At 41.0% G+C, this 25,205-nt stretch overlaps 1 protein-coding gene and 1 non-coding gene across 2 annotated transcripts in view; one reads left to right on the top strand and one right to left on the bottom strand.

The window, feature by feature from the left end:
• Positions 1-16,954, bottom strand: part of GARRE1 (granule associated Rac and RHOG effector 1) — a 50,803-nt gene extending 33,849 nt beyond the window's left edge. Inside the window, exon 1 of the mRNA XM_052655591.1 lies at positions 15,732-16,954. Within this exon, the coding sequence (XP_052511551.1) occupies positions 15,732-16,226 (495 nt within the window). The 5' untranslated portion in view covers positions 16,227-16,954. The remainder of the gene's footprint in view (positions 1-15,731) is intronic.
• TRNAG-UCC (transfer RNA glycine (anticodon UCC)) lies at positions 7,422-7,494 on the top strand. Its single transcript has one exon. It is a non-coding gene; the product is annotated as a tRNA-Gly (tRNA).
• Positions 16,955-25,205: the final 8,251 nt, after the last annotated feature.

Here is a 25,205-nt window from a genome sequence, read left to right as displayed (position 1 = left end):
CTCACATACTTCAATAACCTCTCAGTTCTAAGTAATTAAATGACCTTCAGCCATTTTGCCTGCATTCTAGACAGTAAAAAACTGGGGGAAGCGAGGAAAAGGGAGCACCCTTTTTCCCTCTAAGGAAACTTCCTTATAGTCTCATCCAAAACCTCCAGTTACATCTTCATGAATCAGAACTTACTCAAGTGACTGCTCCTAGCTGTAAGGGAGGTTGGGAAGTATAGTCCTATTTTCAAGAACGATATTTCTAAAAAAAAAAAAAAGAAAAAAAGAAACAAAAAACCCTCCAGAGTTGGTTATTTATTTTTTCGGCTGTACCATGCAAAATGCCACATTGTGGAACCTTAATTCCCCAACCAGGGATCAAACCCAGGGCCCAGCAACGAAAGTGCCAAGTCCTAACCACTGGACTTTTAGACAATGCCTAGTGTCCTTTGAAGGAGGCCCACACTGACCCTATTTGCAAATGAACCACTATCCTACCTGGAGCATCCTTCTATCTCTCAGACAGACATTGCTCAATGTTCCATCCTCAGAGAGGTCTTTCTTCTTCATTCTTTTTCTTCATAGAGCCTCTCACTACCTGACATTATGTTTGTATGGGCCATTTATTTTTCGTTTGTTTCACTACCTAGGAGTTAAGCGGAATGTGGACAGGGTCTTTTGTTTTGCTCCCAGTCACATTCTCAGTGCCTGGCACACAGCGGACAATCTTTCTGTACATATTTGTTGAAAGAAGAAAAAAAGCAGTTGCTACTCTCCGCATAAAAGCACCAATCTAGTCCAAGAGCAGCATGTTGACTGAAGAGCTGAGGGCAAGACATCATGGCAGCATCCATGTGCAAATGTTATTACCCCTGAACTCTTCCTGCTTTCTTTCCCTGGACAGCTCTACTGCAGCCAACCCATGGACACCAGCTGCAACCTCGAGCTTACTTTGAGGGTGATATCCCCAACAGGCAAGGGGGAGATAATGACTCTTCTGGAGAAAAAAAGGCTGTAAACCATGCAAGGCTTTCCTGTGAGTGACACACTTGCCCAGAATGAAGAATCGGGTATAACATGTCACGCCTTGGAAATGCAGGCTTATTCTCTCAAACCGAGAACCAATATTGCAATTAACAAGTATGCTACTGAGGGAATTAAGGGTGTATATAGGGCCTAGAAAGGTGTGTTTTCCCTGTATGTTTGTGTATGTGTATCTACTTGTGGTTTTCTGCCCAGATACACAGTTAATAGTGGTTCCACCTGGGACTGAGATGGAGTTGGAAGAGAGAAGCATGACCTCTTGAGAAGTGAACTTATGGCATTCAGAATGTTTGTATTTTTTACCATAAGTATGCATCACATACAAAATAAAACTAATTTATTAAAATTAATAATCAATAGTAATACATCCAAAGCATTCTCATTAAAATGAGGACCAAAGATGCTCATTCTTTAAAAAAAAAAAAAAAGATGCTCATTCTTAAAGCTCATTGTTTTATATATTAAAATCTATGCTGATAGTCAGAGAGTTCCCTGGTGGTCTGATGGTTAGGATTTCTGGGCTTTCACTGCCATGGACTGGGTTCAGTCCCTCAGAGAAGATTCCATAAGCCACGTGGCATGGCCAAAAAGTAAAAGTAAAATCTATGTTCAATGCAACAAGATATATAACTACTGGAAGGGAGAAGATATATATAGATGACATGATCACATATACCAAAAAACCCCAAATAAACCAAATGAAACATCAGAATTATTGAGTCCAGCCACAGACCAGGAGATAAGACAAAAATAAAAAAGTCAAGGGTGTTCCTATGTTACAGAAAAAAACTTTCAAATAAAATTTCATCCTGGGCTTCCCTGGTGGCTCAGTGGTAAAGAATCTGCCTTCCAGTGCAGAAGACACGGGTTCAATCCCTGGGTCCAGGAAGATCCCACATGCCCAAGCACCACTACAATCGAGCCCAAGCACCCCAACTACTGAGCTCGAGAACCCTAGAGCCCATACTCCCCGACAAGAGAAACCACTGCAATGAGAAGCCCACACACCACAACTAGAGAATAGCCCCCACTCACAACTGGAGAAAAGCCTGCACACTAACACAGACCCAGCAAAGCCAAAAAATACATAGATAAAACTTCATTCACGGTAGCAACTAAAATAAAGATTAGTTAAGAATGTTAAAAATATACACAGCCACTAGAACGGAAATTATGAAATTTTACTAAGAGACATAACTGAAAGCTTCATAGAGGACATAATAAACTGCTAAAATCCTGAAAGCAAAACAATTCAACAGGTGTTTCCAGGGTCATAAATATGTTCCCCATCATATCCTCTGACATGCTCCACCTGGAACCTGCAGTGTGGCCTCTCCAACACCTAGTCCCGTGGCTTTGGAAGCAGCCGTCAGGGAACTGCTCCCTCTGTGCCCTCAGCCTGGAGGCACCCCAGCACCAAAACTGGACACACAGTCAGGCCTGACCAGTCGGTGCGTTAGTTTAACCTTTTTGCCAACCAGGCCCAAGGATAGGCAAGTGACCCAAGTCAAGCCAATCAGACTGAGTTCCAGAACTTTTGTCAGAACCTGGGAGAGAACAGAGGGTGTTGGTAACTCTGGCATGGAGACAGTCTGGATCTGTTCAGCACTGTGTGAGCCCCTGTATCCAGTCATGACCAGAGAGAGAGCGAGCTAACTTTCTTCAGTTCATGGGGTCAATCCCTTGTTTTGCTGAGAGGCAGTGCAGAGCTACTGTCAAGAATTTGTACTCTACAGAATCAGATTGTCTGTGTCTAAAGTCTGGATCTGCCATGAAACTTTTAAAAAGTTGTTTAACCACTCCATACCTATCTCATCAAAAAATGGGAACATGAATAGTACTAACTTCAGTTCAGTTCAAATGCTCACCTCAGTTCTAACCAGGCCTCCCTGTCCATCACAAACTCCCAGAATTTACTCAAACTCATGTCCATCGAGTCGGTGATACCATCCAATCATCTCATCCTCTGTCGTCTCCTTCTCCTTCTGCCTTCAATCTTTCCCAGCATCACGGACTTTTCAAATGAGTCAGTTCTTGGCATCAGGCATCCAAGGTATTGGAGTTTCAGCTTCAGCATCAGTCCTTCCAATGAATATTTAGGACTGATTTCCTTTAGGATGGACTGGTTGGATATCCTTGCAGTCCAAGGGACTCTCAAGAGTCTTCTCCAACACCACAGTTCAAAAGCATCAATTCTTCGGTGCTCAGCTTTCTTTATAGTCCAACTCTCACACCCATACATGACTACTGGAAAAAAACATAGCTTTGACTAGATGGCCTTTGTTGGCAAAGTAACGTCTCTGCTTTTTAATATGCTGTCTAGGTTGGTCAAAGCGTTTCTTCCAAGGAGCAAGCATCTTTTAATTTCATGGCTGCAGTCACCATCTGCAGTGATTATGGAGCCCCCCAAAATAAAGTCTATCACTGTTTCCATTGTTCCCCCATCTATCTGCCATGAAGTGATAGGATCAGATGCCATGATCCTAGTTTTCTCAATGTTGAGTTTTAACCGAACTTTTTCACTCTCCTCTTTCACTTTCATCAAGAGGCTCTTTAGTTCTTCTCTTTCTACAATAACAGTGGTGTCATCTGCATGTCTGAGGTTACTGATATTTCTCTCGGCAATCTTGATTCCAGCTTGTGCTTCATCCAGCCCAGAGTTTCTCATGATGTACTCTGCATAGAAGTTAAATAAGCAGGATGACAATATACAGCCTTGATGTACTCCTTTCCTGATTTGGAACAAGTCTGTTGTTCCATGTCCACTTCTAACCATTGGTTCCTGACCTGCATACAGATTTCTCAAAAGGCAGGTCAGGTGGTCTAGTATTGCCATCTCTTAAAGAATTTTCCACAGTTTGTTGTGATCCACACAGTCAAAGGCTTTGGCATAGTCAATAAAGCAGAAGTAGATGTTTTTCTGGAACTCTCTTGCTTTTTCGATGATCCAATGGATGTTGGCAATCTGATCTCTGGTTCCTCTACCTCTTCTAAATCCAGCTTGAACATCTGGAAGTTCACAGTTCACATACTGTTGAAGGCTGGCTTGGAGAATTTTGAGCATTACTTTACTAGCGTGAGATGAGTGCAGTTGTGCGGTAGTTTGAACATTCTTTGGCATTGCCTTTCTTTGGGATTGCAATGAAAACTGACCTTGTCCAGTCCTGTGGCCACTACTGAGTTTTCCAAATTGGCTGGCATATTGAGTGCAGCCCTTTCACAACATCATCATTTAGGATTTGAAATAGCTCAACTGGAATTTCATCACTTCCACTGGCTTTCTTTGTAGTGATGCTTCCTAAGGCGCACTTGACTTCGCATTCCAGGATGTCTGGCTCTAGGTGGGTGATCACACTGTTGTGGTTATCTGGGTCATGAAGGTCTTTTTTGTATACTTCTTCTGTGTATTCTTGCCACCTCTTCTTAATATCTTTTGCTTCTGTTAGGTCCACACCATTTCTGTCCTTTATAGTGCCCATCTTTGCATGAAATGTTCCCTTGGTGTCTCTAATTTTCTTGAAGAGATCTCTAGTCTTTCCCATTCTGTTGTTTTCCTCTATTTCTTTGCATTGATTGCTGAGGAAGGCTTTCTTATCTCTCCTTGCTATTCTTTGGAACTCTGCATTCAGATGCTTATATCTTTCCTTTTCTCCTTTGCTTTTCACTTCTCTTCTTTTCACAGCTATTTGTAAGGCCTCCCCAGCTGCATTTATTTTCCATGGGGATGGTCTTGATCTCTGTCTCCTGTACAATGTCATGAACCTCAGTCCATAATTCATCAGGCACTCTATCAGATCTAGTCCCTTAAATCTATTTCTCACTTCTGCTGTATAATCAAAAGGGATTTTATTTAGGTCATACCTGAATGGTCTAGTGGTTTTCCCTACTCTCTTCAATTTAAGTCTGAATTTGGCAATAAGGAGTTCACGATCTGAGCCACAGTCAGCTCCCGGTCTTGTTTTTACTGACTGTATACAGCTTCTCCATCTTTGGCTGCAAAGAATATAATCAATCTGATTTCATGGAGGGGCCATGTTCAGTAAATCTAATTTAATCCAATTTTCTGTTGATGGGCAGGGCTGTGTTCCCTCCCTGTTGCTTGACCTGAGCCCAAACTATGGTGGAGGTAATGAAGATGATGATGACCTTCAAAGGTCCCATGCATGCCCTGCTACACTCAGCACCTCTGACCCTGCAGCAGGCCACCACCAACCCATGCTTCCACCGGAGATTCCTGGACACTCATTGCATGTCTGGGTCAGTTTCTTGTGGGGTCACTGCTCCTTTCTCCTGGATCCTGGTGTGCACAAGGTTTTGTTTGTGCCCTCCAAGAGTCTGTTTCCCCAGTCCTGTGGAAGTTCTGGTGGTTCTATGGTGAGGGTAATGGCGCCCTCCTCCAAGAGGGCTTATGCCATTACCCAGGTCTGCTGCACCCAGAGCCCCTGTGGCAGGCCACTGCTCTTCCTGATGGGAGAGCAGCAGGAAGGGGCTGTGTTCCCTCCCTGTTGCTTGACCTGAGCCCAAACTATGGTGGAGGTAATGAAGATAATGATGACCTTCAAAAGGTACCTGTACCTCCACAGGAGACACTCAGACCCAGTTCTGGCTCAGTCTCTGTGGGCTGGGCGTGTGTTTTGCACCCTTCCCAGATCTAAGCAGCTCAGGTGAACAGGTGCTTGTCAAGCGTACTGTCCCAGGTGAGCCGTGCATCTTAATTACCTCCCCGGTCCCGGCCACTTGGTTTCCTGGGTGCACCGCATGTCTCCTCTAGAGAGCTGATCTCAGGCTGTGACCCTCCTGGTGGAAGATGTGTCTCTGGGGTTGAGACACATGCAGCCCCTTGCTCTCTGGCTCTGGCTGTCCCAAGCCTGCCTCTCTGCCTCTGGGCGGGGAGGGGCCGGTACACAGCTAGCTCTCCTTTGGTATTCGTTTAATCCTTTGTTCTGTGAGCAGGCCAGGCCAGGTTAGGTTGTTAGGTTAGAGCCTTTCCGGCAAAGTTCTTTTTTCCACAGTAGTGGTTAGACTTGTATTTTATGGGTTTCTTTTTTTTTTTTCTCCCAATTACGTTGCCTCCTGAGATTCCAAAACTCCCCACAGACCCGCCTGTGCGAGGGTTTCCTACTGTGCGGAAACTTCAACTCCTTCCCCATTCCCTCCCCAGGACAGGGCTTCGTCCCTAACTCTTTTGTCTCTCTTTTTGTCTTTTATATTTTGTCCTACCTCCTTTCAAAGAGAATGGGCTGCCTTTCTGGATGTGTGGTGTCCTCCACCAGTTTCAGAAGTTGTTTTGTAGAAGTTGCTCAGCATTCAAATGATCTTTTGATGAATTTGTGGGGGAGAAAGTGGTCTCCCCTCCCTATTCCTCTGCCATCTTGTCTTTTTAGTAACTATAACTTTTTAGTAACTATGAAATATTAAATTATAGTCTCCTAAAAGAAAGCAACACTGCCATTTTAGTCACCAAAATTGCAAGCACAGCATTCTTTCCTCGACTCCTCTTTGCTGCTGGGGTCCTGCCTTCAGAGGTATCTTTCCTCTATTCTCATCATTTTCTTCCTTGATTCACTTTTATTTCCTTCATTTTTTTCTGAAAAGCACTTGCCTTTTTTCTCATCACTATACCTTATTCAATAATACTCTCTGTGATATTGTGACTAATAATAAATATGTATTTTGGTCTTTTCCCATGGTTCCTGGCACACAGCTCCTAAAACCCTTGGAATTTTCTAAGTGATAAGAGAGAGAAAGTATCTTTTGTTATTCATAACAAGCATCTTCCCCATACCTGAGTTTGTGTTAACAAGGTGACTTTTGGAAAGTCCCTAAGGATAGGGGCTGGTTGCCAGGGGAACCAAGTTTGAAACTTTCAGCCCAACCCCTCTGGAGAAGGGAAGAGGCTGGAGAGAGAATCAATCACCAACAACCAAAACTGAAGCAACCACACTTGTGAAATGAAGGTTCAGAAACGCCCAAAGGATGGGGTTCAGAAAGATTCTGGGATAAAGACCATGTGCAGGTGCTGGGAGGGTAGCAGGCCTGGAAAGGGCATGGAAGCTCACACCACTTACCACGAACTTTGCCTTATGCATATCTTTCATCTGGCTGTTCCTAAGTAACATCCTTTTATAACTGAGTTTTTTTCTGAGATGAAGAAACATTTCTCAGAAATGTTTTTTTCTGAGCTCTGTGAGCTGTTCTAACAAATTAATCAAATCTGTGGAAGGGGTCATGGGGTTCTTTTGATTTATAGCCAGTTGTTAAGAAACATAGGTAACACCCTGGACTTGTAACTGGTATCTAAGTGAGGGGGTAGGGGGAATCTTATGGGACTGAGCCATTAACTGTGGGATCTGATGCTAACTCCAGGAAAAAGTGTTAGAACTGGGGCTTCCCTGGTGGTTTGGCGGCTAAAACTTTGTGCTTCCAATGCAAAGGTCCCAGGTTCGATCCCTGGTCAGGGAACTAGATCCCACATGCCCACAACTAAGAGTTTGCACGCTGCAACTAAAAAAGATTCCACATGCTGCAGTGACGATCGAAGATTCCAAGTGCAGCAACTAAGACCCAGTGCAGCCAAATGAACAAAGAAAGAAATAGATACATATTAAAATATATATATATATATATAAACATGTTAGAACTGATCCCAAATTGCTTTGTATAGGAAAACCCCCCAACAACAAACTTAGGACCAGAGTGCCAGAGGAGTATTCTGTAAGACAGAACACAGGACTTTTCCTAAATACTTCTGTTTCTGTTAGAAGACCACTTCGTATGAACAAATCACTCCATGAAATGGAATTATTTATTGGGTGTTTATGATACATTACTCCTGTCATGTGGTCATAAGTTTCTCTCTCCCTTTTTTTTAAACTTGGAAAATGTCTAACCATACACAAAAACAGAGTATAACAACCCCTCACCCCATGTACCCATCAAAAACCTTCAACAAGTAAAACCATTTTGCTGTGTTTTTTTCATCCTTCTCCCCAACTCTACCTTATTCTGCTGGAATGTTTTGGAGCAAATCCCAATCAACCAGGACCCAATACATGTTCAAAGTTCCCAACTTATCTTTAAAAATGTCTTTTTGGGGGGAATTCCCTGGTGGTCCAGTCCTTAGGACTCCATGCTTTCACTGCTGAGGACCCAGGGTCGAGGAACTAAAATCCCATCAACTATGTGGTGTAGCCAAAAAAAGTCTTTATTTTTTTGGTTTGAATTTCAACTCCAAAAACCTCATTTTATTTGGTTGTTTTATCTCAATTCTCTTTTAATTTGTATCTCTTAACTCTCTACTGAATTTTTCTTCATGCTACTAGACTTGCTGAACAAATCAAGTCAACTGCCTATAGAATATGCCACTTTCTGGATTTGTGTGATTGTGATTGCTCCCTTATGGTGTTATATAACTTGTGCCACCACACCCAAATTTCCTGTAGAGTGGCAATTCCTTCTAGAGACTTGACTAGATTATTTCAGGGTCCTTCCCACGCCAGGATATGGCAGAAAGACCGATAAGTATAAGACTGCATTATGGGAGTGCTGTATAGTTCTTATCAGGAGACACAATCACAAGGTTGTCTCGGATTCAGTGATGCTGAGGTTGACCAATGGATTTGGCTGAGAAACGCCCGATTCCTCTCCAGCAGCCTTTCATCAAATGATTTTATCCCCCATTGTTGACCACCACCTGAGTCAATTAATTCATTATGGTATGCAAAATGGTGAGTTTTCTAATCTTATCATCTTTTCTACACAGGAGAGTACTCAGAGTCTTCTAAATAGAAGAAAACTTCCCTCATCCACTAGGGCTATATTTGGTTACCCTGAAAAATGTCTGTAGTGGAGAAGCAGGAAATTTGCTTAATTCCTCATTTTTCTCCTTTTAATTAACAATTTTCAGAATAATGAGTGGGCTGCACGGCACTTTTTTTTTCATCTTTTTCCATCCTTTTATTTATTCTTGTTGGCACTGAGTTTTCTTTTCTTTTTTTTTAATTGGAGGGTAATTACAATATTGTGGTGGTTTTTGCTATACATTCACATGAATCCACCATGAATGTATACGTGTTCCCCATCCTGAACCCTCCTCCCACCTCCCTCCTCATCCCATCCCTCAGGGTCATCCCAGTGCCACTAGCCCTGAGCACCCCATCTTACGCATTGAACCTGGACTGGCAATCTGTTTCACATATGATAATATACATGTTTCAATGCTATTCTCTCAAATCATCCCACTCTCACCTTCTCCCACAGAGTCCAAAAGTCTGTTCTTTACATCTGTATCTCTTTTGTGCACAGCACTTCTTAACAAATCAAAGGGTCTAGTCCCTCCAGAGTGACTGATACCCTCTGGCCCCAGGAGCTTCTACCCATAAAGATGGGCTGGGAAGGCAGTAAATCTTATTTGTTGTTCACAATGAAATTTTGCACAATCACCCAAATTTCAACTGCCTAATTAATTACAGCTTCTTCTAATAGTTAAAATCTGAAGACAATTTAGATAACATTCAGTTGGTTAAAAGAACAGCCAAGAAGAGTGACAGAAATTAACAGCCTGAAAACTGGATTTATATATGTTTTTTTATAAAATGAATTTGAGTTTCTGATTAATACCAGCAATTTGAATTTTCATTTGGCATATATAGTTAGGAAACATTTACTCCATAATCTGTTATGGAAGGTCAACTAGACGAAACAAGAAAGAAGTAACACTGAATTTTACCTTTAGGCAAAGGAAAAAAAAACACTATGCAAATTTAATTCCATTAGGGTTAATGAAAATCACATTTTGAAACCAGTTTCTAATATTTTCCATTACTGTTGCTCTGCAGCATTTCTGGCATACATCTATCCAAAATAAACGTTAAAATGCCTGAATTAAGGTCCTTAAGAGTCAGTCAGTGCTCACAAATAAATTATTTCAAACATATTCATAGGTACACAGTATAGAAAAGATATCTGTCAATGCACAGAACTGAAAGCCAAGGTGCAATTACATAAAGACTTGATTTAAAGTCTATTTATAATATGGTGACACAGGGGGTCCTCTGATTTACAATTTCCACTTGTGCAGATTCAACCAACTACAGGTCAAAAATATTCAGGGGAAAATACTCTAGAAAGTTCCAAAAATCAAAACTTGAATCTGCCATAGGCAACTATTAGATAGCATTTATACTGAATTTAATAACTATTAACACTGCATTTAAACCATATTAAGTTTTATAAATAATCTAGAGATTATTTAAATTACACATGGGAATGTATGTAGGTTCTATATAACTATTATGCCATTTCATATAAGGGACTTGAGAATCTTCAGATTTCGGTACAGGGGGTTCTAGAGCCAATCCCCTGCAGATGTTGAGGGACACTGTACTTGGAAAGTCACTAAAAATGCTGGAAGATATAAAATACATCCCTTTAAAGGCATACAACTCTTGGGAACCCTGTATCAATACTGAGGCCCCAACGTGAAACGAGAACCCCAGAGCTCCCAAGTGGTGAAGAAAGCAAGGCGAGAGGTGTCATCACTTCGTCTTGCTGTCCTTCTCTCATCCTCCCTGCAGAAAATGACCTCTTTACCTGTCTGACCTCACCCCTCGTGTCCGTTTCACTCATTGTTTCAGCCACGACAGACCCTCACTGCTCTTTACACACTCAGGTTTGCTCCTGCCTCAAGAGCTTTGTTCCCCCTCCCCAGAACCCTCTTTTCCTGGCTATCATCAAGGCCTGCTTCTTCATCTCCCCCAGTTTCTTTCTCAAATATCACATTCTCACTGATGCCTTTTCTAACCAAGTGTCTAAGATCACAGTCCTCATCTATCTTCATGAAAGGAGGCACTTCTGTCTTGTTCGCCGCTGCTTCCTCTGTGCCTGGCACAAAGTAAAGTATGCAACATATATCTGTTTAATGAACACATGAACTACAAGTCAGTTTCATTCTTTCACTTACATATTTGCACTGAAAAAGTAATTTCATTTAAAAAGAGTGACAGATGTTTGTAAAAAGAAGTTAACATTTGTGACTTTCTAATAAATAAAAACCTAGTTAGGGGACTGCCTACACTTCTTTAATATGAACTACATGTTTTGCTTGCAAATGAGTCTAAGGCTCAGTATCAGTTAGGATACCAGATTTTTAGGACAAATAAAACTGAGGTAGACAAAACCAAAGAGAACTCACAGCCACTCAACTCATGTAGCCTGGCCTTTAACAGGAACATTGGAATTAACATACCAATGAAGATGCCTCTAGACTCAAAAAGATAAAGACAGCAGGTCTCATGTGGTCTACCTGTAAAAAATGCTGTGGGATGTCAAAGCTTTATATGATGAACAAATTCAACGTGGGAAACCATATTTTTCCTGAATTCATTTTGGCTGGACTGATAGAGACTTACACAAAGGAATCCCCATGGAGCACTTGATTAAGATCATATTTCTAATTTTAGACAACATTCCAGTTCATATACAAAGTAAACTCTACATTTTCTATAAATCCAGAGGGGGGAAAATCCCATCTGAACTGTCAACTGGCTTGTTCAAAAAATCCTAGCTACTGCAAGTGTCCCACATCCCTCTCCATTCCCTTCCCTGAGCATCCCCATTCTATGCATGCTCAGTTGCTCAGTCATGTCTGACTCTTTTGCAACCCCATGGACTGTAGCCCAACAGGCTCCTCTGTCCATGGAATTTTCCAGGCAAGAATACTGGAGTGGCTAGCCCTTTCCTACCCCAGGGGATCTTCCCCACCCAGGGATCGAATCTGCATCTCTTGCATCTCCTGCACTGGCAAAGTGGGTTCTTCAACACTGCACCACCTGGGAATCCTAGTTACAAGGTAATAGAGCAGTGACTACTGGTAGAAGAGGTCCCTAAGGGCTTTTATGCTGAAAAGATCCTGACAGTTTCTACATCAAGCAAGGTAATACTACTGCCATCTTATAACACCCAAAGAAACAGTAACACAGAAGGGAAAGGGAGGTGGCCTGCCTAAAGAACCAGGAAATAAATGAGTAGAGCAAATGTCCTAGGACTGGCAACTTTTTCCCCCTAAAAGCGTTCTGGGGAGAAGAATGACGTGCTGTACATTCCTCTCTGACGCTGACTCTGTACATAATTGTGCTCTGTACTTCAGAGCAGGGCTAATAGCACCTTTCAGGCCATGCTGGGAGCAATAATAACATGGGATGACAACTAACTGGGTAAAGTATTTCACTCACTAATCGCTTCTGATCTTCACAAGAACTCTTGTGAAGGTGGGTGGTAATTCCATTTTACAGATGGGCAAACTGAGGCTTACAGACGTTAGAAGATTTGCTCAACATCACACAGACAATAAGAAGCAGAGTCATTTTCTAAACCCACATTTTGTGATTCCATGCCCCATAATAAGCAGTGTCAAGAGCACTAGTTAACCCTCACAACTTACTTCTCTAACAGTGGGATTATGAGGGTGAACCACTTGAAGTAAGGGGCAGAGTCACTAATGAACACAGACAGGACAGGACTCATGTACACCCTGCCTGCCCCAGAGCACACAGTCAGCAACTGCAGTTCCTAGACACAGGCGGCAGGGTCTGTCAATCAGTGAGCATATCCCAAACCTGACTTTAACTCAGGGAGCATCAGAAGCATGTTTTCGCCCCCTCAAGGGGTGGGACAGTGGAACTAGTACTCTATCTCAGGTTTAAAACGGTCAAGCATTTGAACACTGAATTCAGGGCTTTCTTCAACCACAGTCCTAGGCTCAGTGGCCAAGCACAGGTCCTTGCCTAGTCAGTCAAGTTCATCGATGTTAGACCACAGATTCTTTCCCCAAGGATGAATGCTAAAGAGCGTCTCTGGGCCTTGCTGATAAAATCTTTAAAAGCCAACACAGGGGAAAAAATGCCTAACTATTCCATCTGAATTGGTGAATATCCTGAGAGACAGGGACCACGGCGGTACATAAATTCCAGAAACAACAAATACTGTTCTGTGGAAAGAGCAAAATGTTAAGTCTGCAGGCCTACATTTGGCAATCACATTTTAGGATTTACTTATAAGTCAGCAGTTTGAAACCCAGAATACAAGCATAGATTCTAAAACCCATCAACAGCACTTAGTTTCCAGTTTAGACTCTGAAAGCCTGTTTAGCCCATTATACACAAAAACATGGTAGTGTTCCAGCTATCCTAATCACATTTCAATGGGGAAAGTCAAGCCAAAATTCCAAAACACAACAAGAAATACTTCCCTTTCTCAGCTCAAATGGTCCACACTGGTCCCAGAAAAGCAGAAGGGACCGGCTAAGTGCTACTGCACCCAGTGGGTTACTTCACTCCAAGTCCTCAGGGTTAGTGCAGCCTTCTCTAGTTGTCCTGTCCTGGGGAACACGGGCACTTGCCCACTGGGTCAGAGGGGAAGTGGCCCTGGAGGCCTAGCTCTGTCTCCTCCAGCACTTGGAGGCATGGCCTGAAGAAGAGTTCAGTATTGTTCATGTTAAAATAAGAGGCTTTGGCCTCATTTTTCAAACCACTCTTGACTGAAATTCTAAATAAAGCTAATGATGGTTGTGCCATTATAGGATGATAGCTGTAACAGTCTGGGCCTAATGCTGTTCAACTGTTTCAGAGAACGCAGTCTCTAAGTGCTCTCTTGTCACATCTCTGCCCAGCAGCCATCAAGCAGACAGGGAGCTGCACTTGGTTTTTCACATAAAACAAACAAAAGTCACAGCTGTGTATCTGTGCATCTATACACAGTAGTCTGGAATGGCACACACCAACCCAGTTAACAGTGGTCTCTTCTGGGAAAAGGAATGAGATGGGAGAGTCGAGCAGTACTGTTAAATTCTACTGCTTGAGTTTCTTTTGAGAAGTACAATTTTTTTAAAAAATATGCTTTATATATGATTTACATGTATAATATTAAAAAATACTTTAAACTATGCCAAGCCACTTTTAAAAACACTGCAAAATCATGCTTTCTCTGACTATATGCCATGACTATAGGAAAAAAATCAGAAAATAAAAATATATTTGGATAGGTTCAAAACAGAATGACCCAAGGAAGATATTACACATGTATACATTTATACCAGCAGATTCAGCAATAGGCCAAATCCAGTCCAATAGACAAGTCTCCAAGGGAAAACTGGTTATCAGATTTTTAAAGGGTTATTTTTTTAAAAACCCAAAAAACAAAGAATTTGTGACAGAGACAAATGTGGCCCACGCAGCCTAAAATTTACTATTTGCCCTCTACAGAAAAAATCTGAAGATGCCTAATGCCTGATTTAAACCAAGACTATTATGTCTTTTCGAAAATAATTTTAAATTCCTCTTGGAAGACTTTCCCAGTAGTTCAGTGGTTAAGAATCCACAATGCAGGAGACATGCGTTCGATCCCTAGGTCCTAAAAGATCTCACATGCCGTGGAGTAACTAAGTCCGTGTGCCACAACTACTGAGCCCCCACGCCTGGAGCCCATGCTCCACAACAAGAGAAGACACTGCAATGAGAAGTCGGCAAGCTGCAACTAGAGTAGCCACCTCTCGCTACAACTGGAGAAAACCTGTGCAGCAGGGAAGACCCAGCACAGCCGAAAATAAAACAAAAAAATTCCTTTTGGAAATGCTTTCCAAATCACAATATGCCTTTTAAACACACTAAAAGTGAGTCATAATACTTAATAGCTTAGCTTTTGTTCCCCCCAAACCCACAAGAGTATAAATTAGCTTATTCAGCCACTGCAATCATGAGATTTGGTTCAGAAGACTGGTGATTTCCAAAAATCAAATACAACCCCGGGATGCTGGAAAAACATTCTCCCTCCTAGCATCCAGAAATCTAACCTCTGATGTGCTGCTAAAATGTACAAGGACACATGGAAAAATCAAACTCAGACAAACTCTCTGAGCAACTAAAAATAATTTTAAAAATCTAGCAGTGGAGTGAATTTACCAGATGACAGTTCAACAATTATTTTCTAAATGAAGGAAGGAAAAACATCACCTTTATTCTGAATGAAATTCATATTCCAATTTTATAAAGCCCTGAAAAAGGGAGAATATTTCATTTTGACTACCAAAGACCTAAGAAATGTCCTGAATAAGAATCAAATGTATCCTAATATGAACAACTGTAAATTCAGAACTGGAAAAATACCTTTATCCTGTAAACATGTGTAGAACTTGCTACATTAAACCAACGGGTCTATATAATGACAATTCACAAATAAATCTTTATAATCACATTTAGAATTCTCAGTCCCTACTGTGTACTTTATCCCCTGGAGAAGGGAATGGCAACCCACTCCAGTATTCTTGCCTGGGAGATCCCACGGACAGAGCAGCCTGGCGGTCTACAATCCATGGGGTCGCAAGAGTCGGACACAACTGAGTGACTATCACATCACATCACTGTGTACTTTAACAGCATGTTATTTGGAAATTAACTTCCAAGTTGAAAATTTAAAGAAAATCTAGGCTAATTAATTTGTTTAATAATCTTCTATCCTACTTAATTTTAAATGAAAGCAATTCAAAACGTGGCATGCAAAAAAAATTTTTTTTCATAGGAACAGAGAATCAGTGGAAAGAGGACAAAGACCATCATTTCAGTGATTTGAGAAAAAACTAAAACAACATTCTCACTTACCTCTGGAATACACTTTCCAACCCAAGTATGACAGAGAAGATACTCTACCTCAATGTCCTGGAGACTGAATTCCTTCTGATCCGTCAAGTTCGCAGCCCCAGCACTAAGCTCCATCAGCATCTTGGCAATCTCAGGCTTGATGGCTGAAGTCAGCCGACTGGCTGCTTCCATGACGTGCTCCTGCACATCTTTGAGCTGCATGGCTGCCTTGGAGTAGTGAGAGTTCCTGAACACAGTGCTGAAGAGATCTGTGAGGAAAGTACTGGCACGGCAGAAGACGTTGAGGGCGTCCAGGTACTTGGAGATGCCCTGCTGGATGTCGGCAATGGGAGTGGAGTGGGGCATGGCGTGGTGGCAGCTGCCTGCAGCGGTCAGGCTGCCCAGGGGCGTGGTGGTGGCCGCAGATGCCAGGGGAGCACTCAGTGCTCGGCCCAGCTCGGGCACTGGGTACTGCTGGTGCTGCTGCACCTTCTGCTTGGACCCGCCAAGCAGGAAGCGCCGCTTGTAGTCCATTTTACTGTCCTGGGCACTGCAGCAATACATGCGGGAAGGGCACTGTCCCAGTGACCGGGAGAGGGTCAGGGTTCTGATTCCTTTTTTTTTCTTCCTAAAACGGTGGCTAGGTATAAAAATAGTGGAGTTCTGCAAATCTAAGTTTTAAAAAAGGCATTTCCATGAGGCAGGTGACCATGTGATCCAATGTCGACGTGAAAAGGACAAGAAGTTTATCTAGTTAATATTTTCAGTGGAGGCAGGACTTCTGACAAAAAATAAGTGTGTCCAAAATGCTATATAAGAACTGCTAGCATTCCATCCTCTTAATAAAAAGATATGGTTGCTGAGGAAAATGTTTACTGAGAACTGCTTTGCAAGAATATTTTGATACTTGTATTTACAATGGCAGAAAAATAACTTAACTTTAAAAAATGTAATATAATGTATCTTCAATATACCAGAAAAGTTAGAACCCAAAAACCCACAAGCTGATCAACAGCAATTTAAAAAGCAGTACAGAATCACTTCACACTAAGTCCTTAGGAAGGAAGATCAAATCTCAGAATTTTGACAGAGCCTGCCTGCCAAATCCATTTACCTGTAAAGCTTTTTCTAAATGCGAAAAATTTCCAAATTTCCTTTAATATTTTCTGAAAACAATTTTTTTTTCTTCAAAAAAATGGCATTTTTTATTATAAGTCTTCTTCTTTCCTTTTGTTTGCTGAGGTAGCAGTTTCCTTGTAACATTAATAAGAGGTGCTTCCAGACTGGGTTGGCCCTCAATTGTAAAGTCTGAAGCAAAAATGCACAGATGTACTTGTAAGGCTTCTAAGTCATTTCCTGTGAGGGGGGGGAATAGACAGAATTAGAAGAGTTATAGGACAGTGAGTAATTCTGGAACATTAACTCCTGAAATGCTATCATCCACAAAGGTGGGCTCCAAATGAATAAGAAACATTATAAAAGAGTAGAACTATGATATGATGATGGTTAGAAAATTCCTCAAGTTGTAGTACAAAAATAACACAACAAAAAATGTTTGATTCCACACAAACCGCTTCAAAGTTCAGGCTGACAAGTGACACATCACACGGGGCCTGGACTAATGTTTGTGTTTGGCATTCCCTTGTTTTTTCCTCAAAGAGCTCACAAATCCAATTAGAAGAGTACCCGATTAGGACCGTTGACAAATACACCACTCACAAAACCTTAAGGGGGATTGGGAAGTGCAGCGATGAGCAAAAGACTGAGAAATCAAGGTTGTTATGAAGGAAATGTTACTCTACCTTAAGGAGGTAGGCCATGATTGTACGCCAGGTTTTGATAAGTGCAAGAGTGATGGCCAGGGCTCATCACGTGAAAGGACTACCACAGCAAAGACTCTGAAGCAGGATGACTTTAGGTCTGTTCAGGATACCCAGGTCGGCCGAAGTCCAGCATCCGAAAGACAGAGGCTGGAGAGGTGAGTGGCTGGCAGGTTTGCTTCTCATCCTCATCCAGTACCAATTTCCCCTCTAGATGATCAAAGCAAAGTCAAGGAGGCTGTGCCAGTTCCTACACCCTCGGGAGGCTTCTACACAAGCCCTGGCTCTGGATAGGTGCAAAAGGCAGGGTCTAAATATCCCTGGTTGTCATTTCTGAACCTACAATAGTGAAGCAGTGTGATTCTCCCTCCACAGCTAATTAGGTTTACACTTGCCTTAACAACCTGCTCTCTCAAACATAACAATAGTTCAAATACATTTTATTGAATGACATATGTAGTCTACATGATGTCTGTATATAGTTTGATCTACTTATTGAGAACTAGCTTTTCTTTCTACTTTGCTTTTTTGGTAGATAAAAATAAATACGTCATACCGTGACATCACCGATTCAATGCGCATGAGTTTGAGCAAATTTCAGGAGACAGTGGAGGACACAGAAGCCTGGCATGCTGCAGTTCATGGGGTCACAGAGTCAGACACAACTGAGTGACTAAACAACAACCACCTTTTCACTCATTATAGCCAATTACCATGCCTTCTTTATGATTCTACAATTCCATTAGGAACCCAGGAAGGTAGACAGGTTATAAGAGCAAGAGATGAGAAAAGTGTTATGAATACAAACACATACTCTAAAAGTACAACCCTAACCTGGCTAGCATATAAATCCAGTTAAACTGGCACCATTTGTAGCTCTGTGTTCAAGAGAATTTCGACTCTTAAAAACTCTCATAAACTTTTCAAGAAATGATATATCAAACAGCTATATGCAAGAAATATGTTCCCAAATGTTCATTTTTCAAATTAATTACATATAATAAGGCAATCATATCCATCCCTACTCAAGTGTTCCACTGTTACCAATGTGGCTGTACAAATTCAGAAGGGCAAGAGAAACACTCAGCAGGAGTGCTGAAGGATAGAAGGCTGCTCACATGGAAACGGTGCGTTCTGTGAAGGACAACTATCACCTTGAACTGGCCACAGTGAGTGTCTTACACCCTTCTTTGTTGTCTGTTGCACACTGGTGCTCCTGGCTCTGAGACTCCACCCCCATTCCTCTGCCAATGATTCAAGAAGGTCAAGTAAGGCCCACACACTCACTTAATTTTTTAATAAACATCGTAAACATTAAACTTTTTTCCACTTTCAGTTCAGTTCAGTTCAGTTCAGTTGCTCAGTCGTGTCTGACTCTTTGCGACCCCATGAATCACAGCATGCCAGGCCTCCCTGTCCATCACCAACTCCCGGAGCCCACTTAGATTCACGTCCATCGAGTCAGTGATGCCATCCAGCCATCTCATCCTCTGTCGTCCCCTTCTCCTCCTGCCCCCAATCCCTCCCAGGATCAGAGTCTTTTCCAATGAGTCAACTCTTCGCATGAGGTGGCCAAAGTACTGGACTTTCAGCTTTAGCATCATTCCTTCCAAAGAAATCCCAGGACTGATCTCCTTTAGGATGGACTGGTTGGATCTCCTTGCACTCCAAGGGACTCTCAAGAGTCTTCTCCAATACCACAGTTCCAAAGCATCAATTCTTCGGCGCTCAGCCTTCTTCACAGTCCAAAGTTTATGTAAATGAAACCGGTGATGCTTAAAAATATACTACTTCACCAAATTCATCTGCAAATTCAATGCAGTCTCTATCAAAATTTGAACCTTTTCCACAGAAACAGGCAAGCTGATCCTAAAATGCATATGGAAGTGCAAGAGACCCAAGATAACCTACCAAGTACTGAAAACAAGACGTCAGAGGACTCACACTTCCTAATTTGAAAACCTAGGTGTGAAGCTACAGTAACAAAGACAGCAGAGCACTAGCTTAAGGAAAGACATATATGTAAATGGAATGCGATTGAGAGTGTGGAATAAACCTAGACACCTATGGTCAGCTAATTTTAGACAAGGGTGCAAAACCATTCAGTTGAGAAAGAACAGTCTTCTCAATAAATGATGCGACGACTAGATATCCTCATGGAAAAAAATATATATGAATAAGAACCCCTCTCTTATATTATAAACAAAAGGTAACTCAAAATGGATCAAAGACCTCAATGTTAGAACTAAAACTTTTAAAGCTCTTAAAAGAAAATATAGGTGCAAATTTTTGTGATCTTAGATTAGGCAATGGTTTCTTGGACATGACATCTTAAAACACAAACAATAAAAGAAAAAATAGATAAGCTGGACTTCATCAAAACTAAAAACATTTGTGCATCAAAGGTTACTACCAAGGTGAAAAGACAACCCACAGCATGGGCAAAAATAATGGAAAATCATGTATCTGTTAAGGGTCTAGTATCCAGAATATAAAAAGAACTTTAAAAAAAATTTTTTTAAGACAAATAACCTAGAAAAATGTGGGCAAATTATATGAACAGACGTTTCTTGAAAGACATACAACTAGCCAATAACCAAATGAAACAATCCCCAACATGGATAGTCACTAGGGAAAAACAAATCACAGTAAGATATCACTTCACACATGCTAGCATGACTACAGTAAAAACAAGCAAAAAACAAAACAGAAAATAAGTGTGGGTGAGAATGTGGAGAAACCGGAACCCTCCTAAGTTGCTGGTGAGAATGTGAAATGATACTGCAACTGTGAAAAACAGTTTGGCAGTGCCTCAAAACATTAAACAGAGAGTTGCCATTGAGACCAGGCAATTCTACTCTTAAGCATATACCCAAGAAAACTGAAAAACATCAGTTCATTAAAAAAAAAAATTACACATGAATGTCCATAGCATCATTATTCATAACAGCCCAAAAGTGAAACAACTAAAGTGTATCAACTGAAGAATGAATAAACAAAATGTGGTGCAGCCACACAATGGTATATTATTCAACCATAAAAAATGAATGAAACATTGCTAAATGCTTGGAGAAGGAAATGGCAACCCACTCCAGTATTCTTGCCTGGAAAATTCCATGGACAGAGGACCCTGGCAGGCTACAGTTCATGGGGTCACAAAGAGCTGGCTACAACTGAGTGACTGAGCACACTGATAAACGCTACCGTGTGACTGAACCTCGAAGACACTATGGTAAGAGAAAGAAGCCAGAAATAGAAGGCCAGATAAAATGTGAGATTCCACTGACATGAAACATTCATATAAATCAAACGCAAAGAGACAGAAAAAAGTAGATCAGTAGTTGCCAGGACCTAAGGAGAGGAAGGAAATGGGGAGTGGTTATCAATTAATACAGCTTTTTTGAGATGATAAAGACATTCTAGAATTAGATGGTGCTGATGGTTGCAGAACTATACTTCAAGTTTAAAAAAATCATTAAAAAGGAAAAAAAATTAAAGAAAAATATGAGAATGATGTCTTAGCAAATTCAGAATACTAATAAAAGAGATACTAAAAAAAAACAGGACCAAACAAATTCTGGAGTTGAAAAATATAATAACTGATATAAAAAAATTAAGGGCTCAACAGCAGATGTAAACAGGAATCAGTGAAATTACATATTAACCAATTGAGATTATCTAGACTGAGAAACAAGAAGAAAAATGTCTCAAAGACTGTGGGACACCACCAAGCATACCAGCATCACAGAAGGAGAAGAGAGGGAGAAAGGCACAAAAAAAGTATTTTAAGAAATCAGTTCAGTTCAGGTGCTCAGTCGTGTCCAACTCTTTGTGATCCCGTGGACTGCAGACTTCCCTGTCCATCACCAACTCCCAGAGCTTGCTCAAACTCATGTCCACCAAGTCGGTGATGCCATCCAACCATCTCATCCTCTGTCATCCCCTTCTCCTCCTGGCTTCAATCTTTCCCAGCATAAGGGTCTTTTCCAAGAAGTTCTTCGCATCAGGTGGCCAAAATATTGGAGTTTCACCTTCAGCATCAGTCCTTCCAACGAATATTCAGGACTGATTTCCTTTAGGATTGAGTGGCTTGATTGCCTTACAGTCCAAGGGACTCTCAAGAGTCTTCTCCAACATCACAGTTCAAAAGCATCAATTCTTTGGTGCTCAGATTTCTTTATAGTCCAACTCTCACATCCAGACAGGACTACTGGAAAAACCATAGTTTTGACTAGACAGACCTTTGTTGGCAAAGTAATGGCTCTGCTTTTCAATATGCTGTCTAGGTTGGTCATAGCTTTTCTTCCAAGGAGCAAGCATCTTTTAATTTCATGGCTGCAGTCACTGTGAAGTGATTTTGGAGCCCCCAAAATAAAATCTCTCACTGTTTCCATGGTTTCCCCATCTATCTGCCACGAAGTGATGGGAGCAGATGCCATGACCTTAGTTTTCTGAATGTTGAGTTTTAAGCCAGCTTTTTCACTCTCCTCTTTCACTTTCATCAAGAGGCTCTTTAGTTCTTCAATTTCCGCCATAAGGGTGGTGTCATCTGCATATATGAGGTTACTGATATTTCTCCTGGCAATCTTGATTCCAGCTTGAGTTTCATCCAGCCCAGTGTTTCTCATGATGTACTCTGCATATAAGTTAAACAAGCAGGGTGACAATATATAGCCTTGATGTACTCCTTTCCCAGTTTGGAACCAGTCCATTGTTCCATGTCCAGTTAATTCTAACTGTTACTTCTTGACCTGCATACACAGATTTCTCAGGAAGGAGGTTAAGGTGGTCAGGTATTCCCATCTCTTTCAGAATTTTCCACAGTTTGTTGTGATCCACACAGTCAAAGGTTTCGGTGTAGTCAATAAAGCAGATGTTTTGTTGGAACTCTCTTGCTTTTTCGATAATCTAACGGATGTTGGCAATTTGATCTCTGGTTCCTCTGCCTTCTCTAAATCCGGCTTGAACATCTGGAAATTCACAGTTCACGTACTGATGAAGCTTGGCTTGGAGAATTTTGAGCATTACTTTGCTAGCGTGTGAGATGAGTACAATTGTGCAGTAGTTTGAACATTTTTTGGCATTGCCTTTCTTTGGGATTGGAATGAAAACTGACCTTTTCCAGTCCTGTGGCCACTGCTGAGTTTCCCATATTTGCTGACACATTGACTGCAGCACTTTCACAGCATCATCTTTTAGGATTTGAAGTAGCTCAACTGGAATTCCATCACCTCCACTGGCTTTCTTTGTAGTGATGCTTCCTAAGGCCCACTTGACTTCACATTCCAGGATGTCTGGTTCTAGGTGGGTGATCACACCATTGTGGTTATCTGGGTCATGAAGATCTTTTTTGTATACTTCTGTGTATTCTTGCCACCTCTTCTTATTATCTTCTGCTTCTGTTAGGTCCACACCATTTCTGATCTTCATTGTGCCCATTTTTGCATGAAATGTCCCCTTGGTATCTCTAATTTTCTTGAAGAGATCTCATCTTTCCCATTCTATTGTTTTCCTCTATTTCTTTGCATTGATCACTGAGAAAGGCTTTCTTATCTCCTTGCTATTCTTTGGAACTCTGCATTCAAAGGGGTGTATCTTTCCTTTTCTCCTTTACCTTTAGCTTCTCTTCTTTTTTCAGCTATTTGTAAGGCCTCCTCAGACAACTGTTTTGCATTTATTTTTCTTGGGGATGGTCTTGATCACTGCCTCCTGTACAATGTCACAAATCTATGTCCACAGTTCTTCAGGCACTCTGTCTATCAGATCTAATCCCTTGAATCTATGTGTCACTCCCACTGTATAATCATAAGGAACTTGATTTAGATCATACCTGAATGGTCTAATGGTTTTCCCTACTTTCTTCAATTTAAGTCTGAATTTGAAGAAATAAAGTTCCCAAATTTCTCAAATTTGATGGAAAGCACATGAATCTATACATTTATGAAGCTCAACAAACTCCAAGTAGGATAAACTGAAAAAAAAATTCAGTCTAGATACATTATAATCCAATGCCGAAAGCCAAAGAGAGACTCTTGAAAGCAACAAGAGAAAAACAACTCATAACATACAGTTGACTCTATAGCTATGTAAAGTTGCTATGAACACTGAATTAGCAAATACTAAATCAGTACTCTCAGAAGACATGCAAAGTTAAGATCCTGTAAATGTCTAGTCAAAACATTTTCACCAACCAATTAACATATAACCTTGTTTTATGTTTTTATCTAAAGATACCTTAGTTAACATATATTGTTGATTCATTAACACTGAACTCGCAGGCAATAGCACTATAACTCATATCTAATCAAACTCATCAAACATGGATTTTCTCTGTTTAGGTACATCACAGACTTCCTGGATTTAGGAACACTAGAGAGCACTTCAGTAATATACTTAGGGGCCATTTTAAACAGTGAAACTGCCAACAAAAAGTATAAAAATGCAAAAAACGTGGCACTAAAGAGACTATGAAAAGAATACTTGTTTATAGTCTGAGAGCTGAAATGAAAAGGCAGACAGTCACCCTGTTCAACCCCAGCTGGGGGTGTGCATGTTGGGCAATTCAAATTTTTTGCCACTTTGCACATGTCTACCACTGACCACAAGAGGTCTGCAAGTATTTATTTTATGTTGCAAATAAATTTTAGCCACTAAGCTAATCTGCAAACACAGGATCTGAGATTTGTGAGCATCTATGTGAGGATCAACTATATACATAATACTACTTCAAACACTTGTATTCCCAACATAATGGGGTACTCTTCTTCTTAAAAATAAACAAAAACATCAATCTACGAAACAAATAATCAGAGGGTTACTGACCATCTTAAAAGATACACAGAAACTCCTTTAAGTAGTGAACCCCAGGATATATTTAATGTAACAATTCAACTACTTCATTATGTACAACCTTTCAGGATTTCATTGTGATTTTAAAAGGCTCAAGCTTATATATTTAAGGTATACTCTATCTGACAAATTAGAAGTACATAATTTATAGAGACAAATTTATGCTTTAAGAGAACAAGTATAGACTTGCCTAATGGTGCAGTGGGTAAGAATCCATTTGCCAGTGCAGGGGACACAAGTTTGATCCCTGGTCCAGGAAAATCTCCATGCTGCAGAGCAACTAAGCCCATGCACCACAAATACTGAATCCATGCTCTAGGGCCCGTGAGCTGCAACTACTGAGTCTGTGTGCCACAACTGCTTAAGCCCATGTGCCCAGAGCCTGTGCTCCACAAAAAGAGAAGCCACCACAACGAGAAGCCCGAGCATCACAACTCGAGAGATCCCCGCCTTGCCGCAAATAGAGAAAACCCAAGAAGACCTAGCACAGCCAAGAAATAAATTAATTTTTTAAAAAGAGAGACAACAATTACATTTGGAGAATCACCTACTCCCTTTTTCTCCCTTCTAGAATCCATTATTTTAAAAAGAAAATTTGTAAACACTAAACAAGCAGAAGAATTGTTATTATTCATTACACTTTTTATTTTAGTGCTACGCTTATGGTGAATATTTTTATAAAAATGCCAGTGTATATTACAACTGCTTAAAGAACAACTTAACAAGTTAAAATATACGTTAATATCTCACTGACTGGTTTGCATGTAGCTGCTTCATCAAAGATGATTACTTCAATCAAAAAGACAAACAATAACAAGTGTTGGTGAGAATGTAGAGAAACTGGAACCCTCCTACATTGCTGGTAGGACTGTAA

This window comes from Budorcas taxicolor, chromosome 18 (assembly GCF_023091745.1).
Source record: "Budorcas taxicolor isolate Tak-1 chromosome 18, Takin1.1, whole genome shotgun sequence".
Classification (NCBI taxonomy): Eukaryota; Metazoa; Chordata; class Mammalia; order Artiodactyla; family Bovidae; genus Budorcas; species Budorcas taxicolor.
Note: the sequence above shows the minus strand (reverse complement) of the source record. Positions and strands in the feature narration are given on the sequence as shown.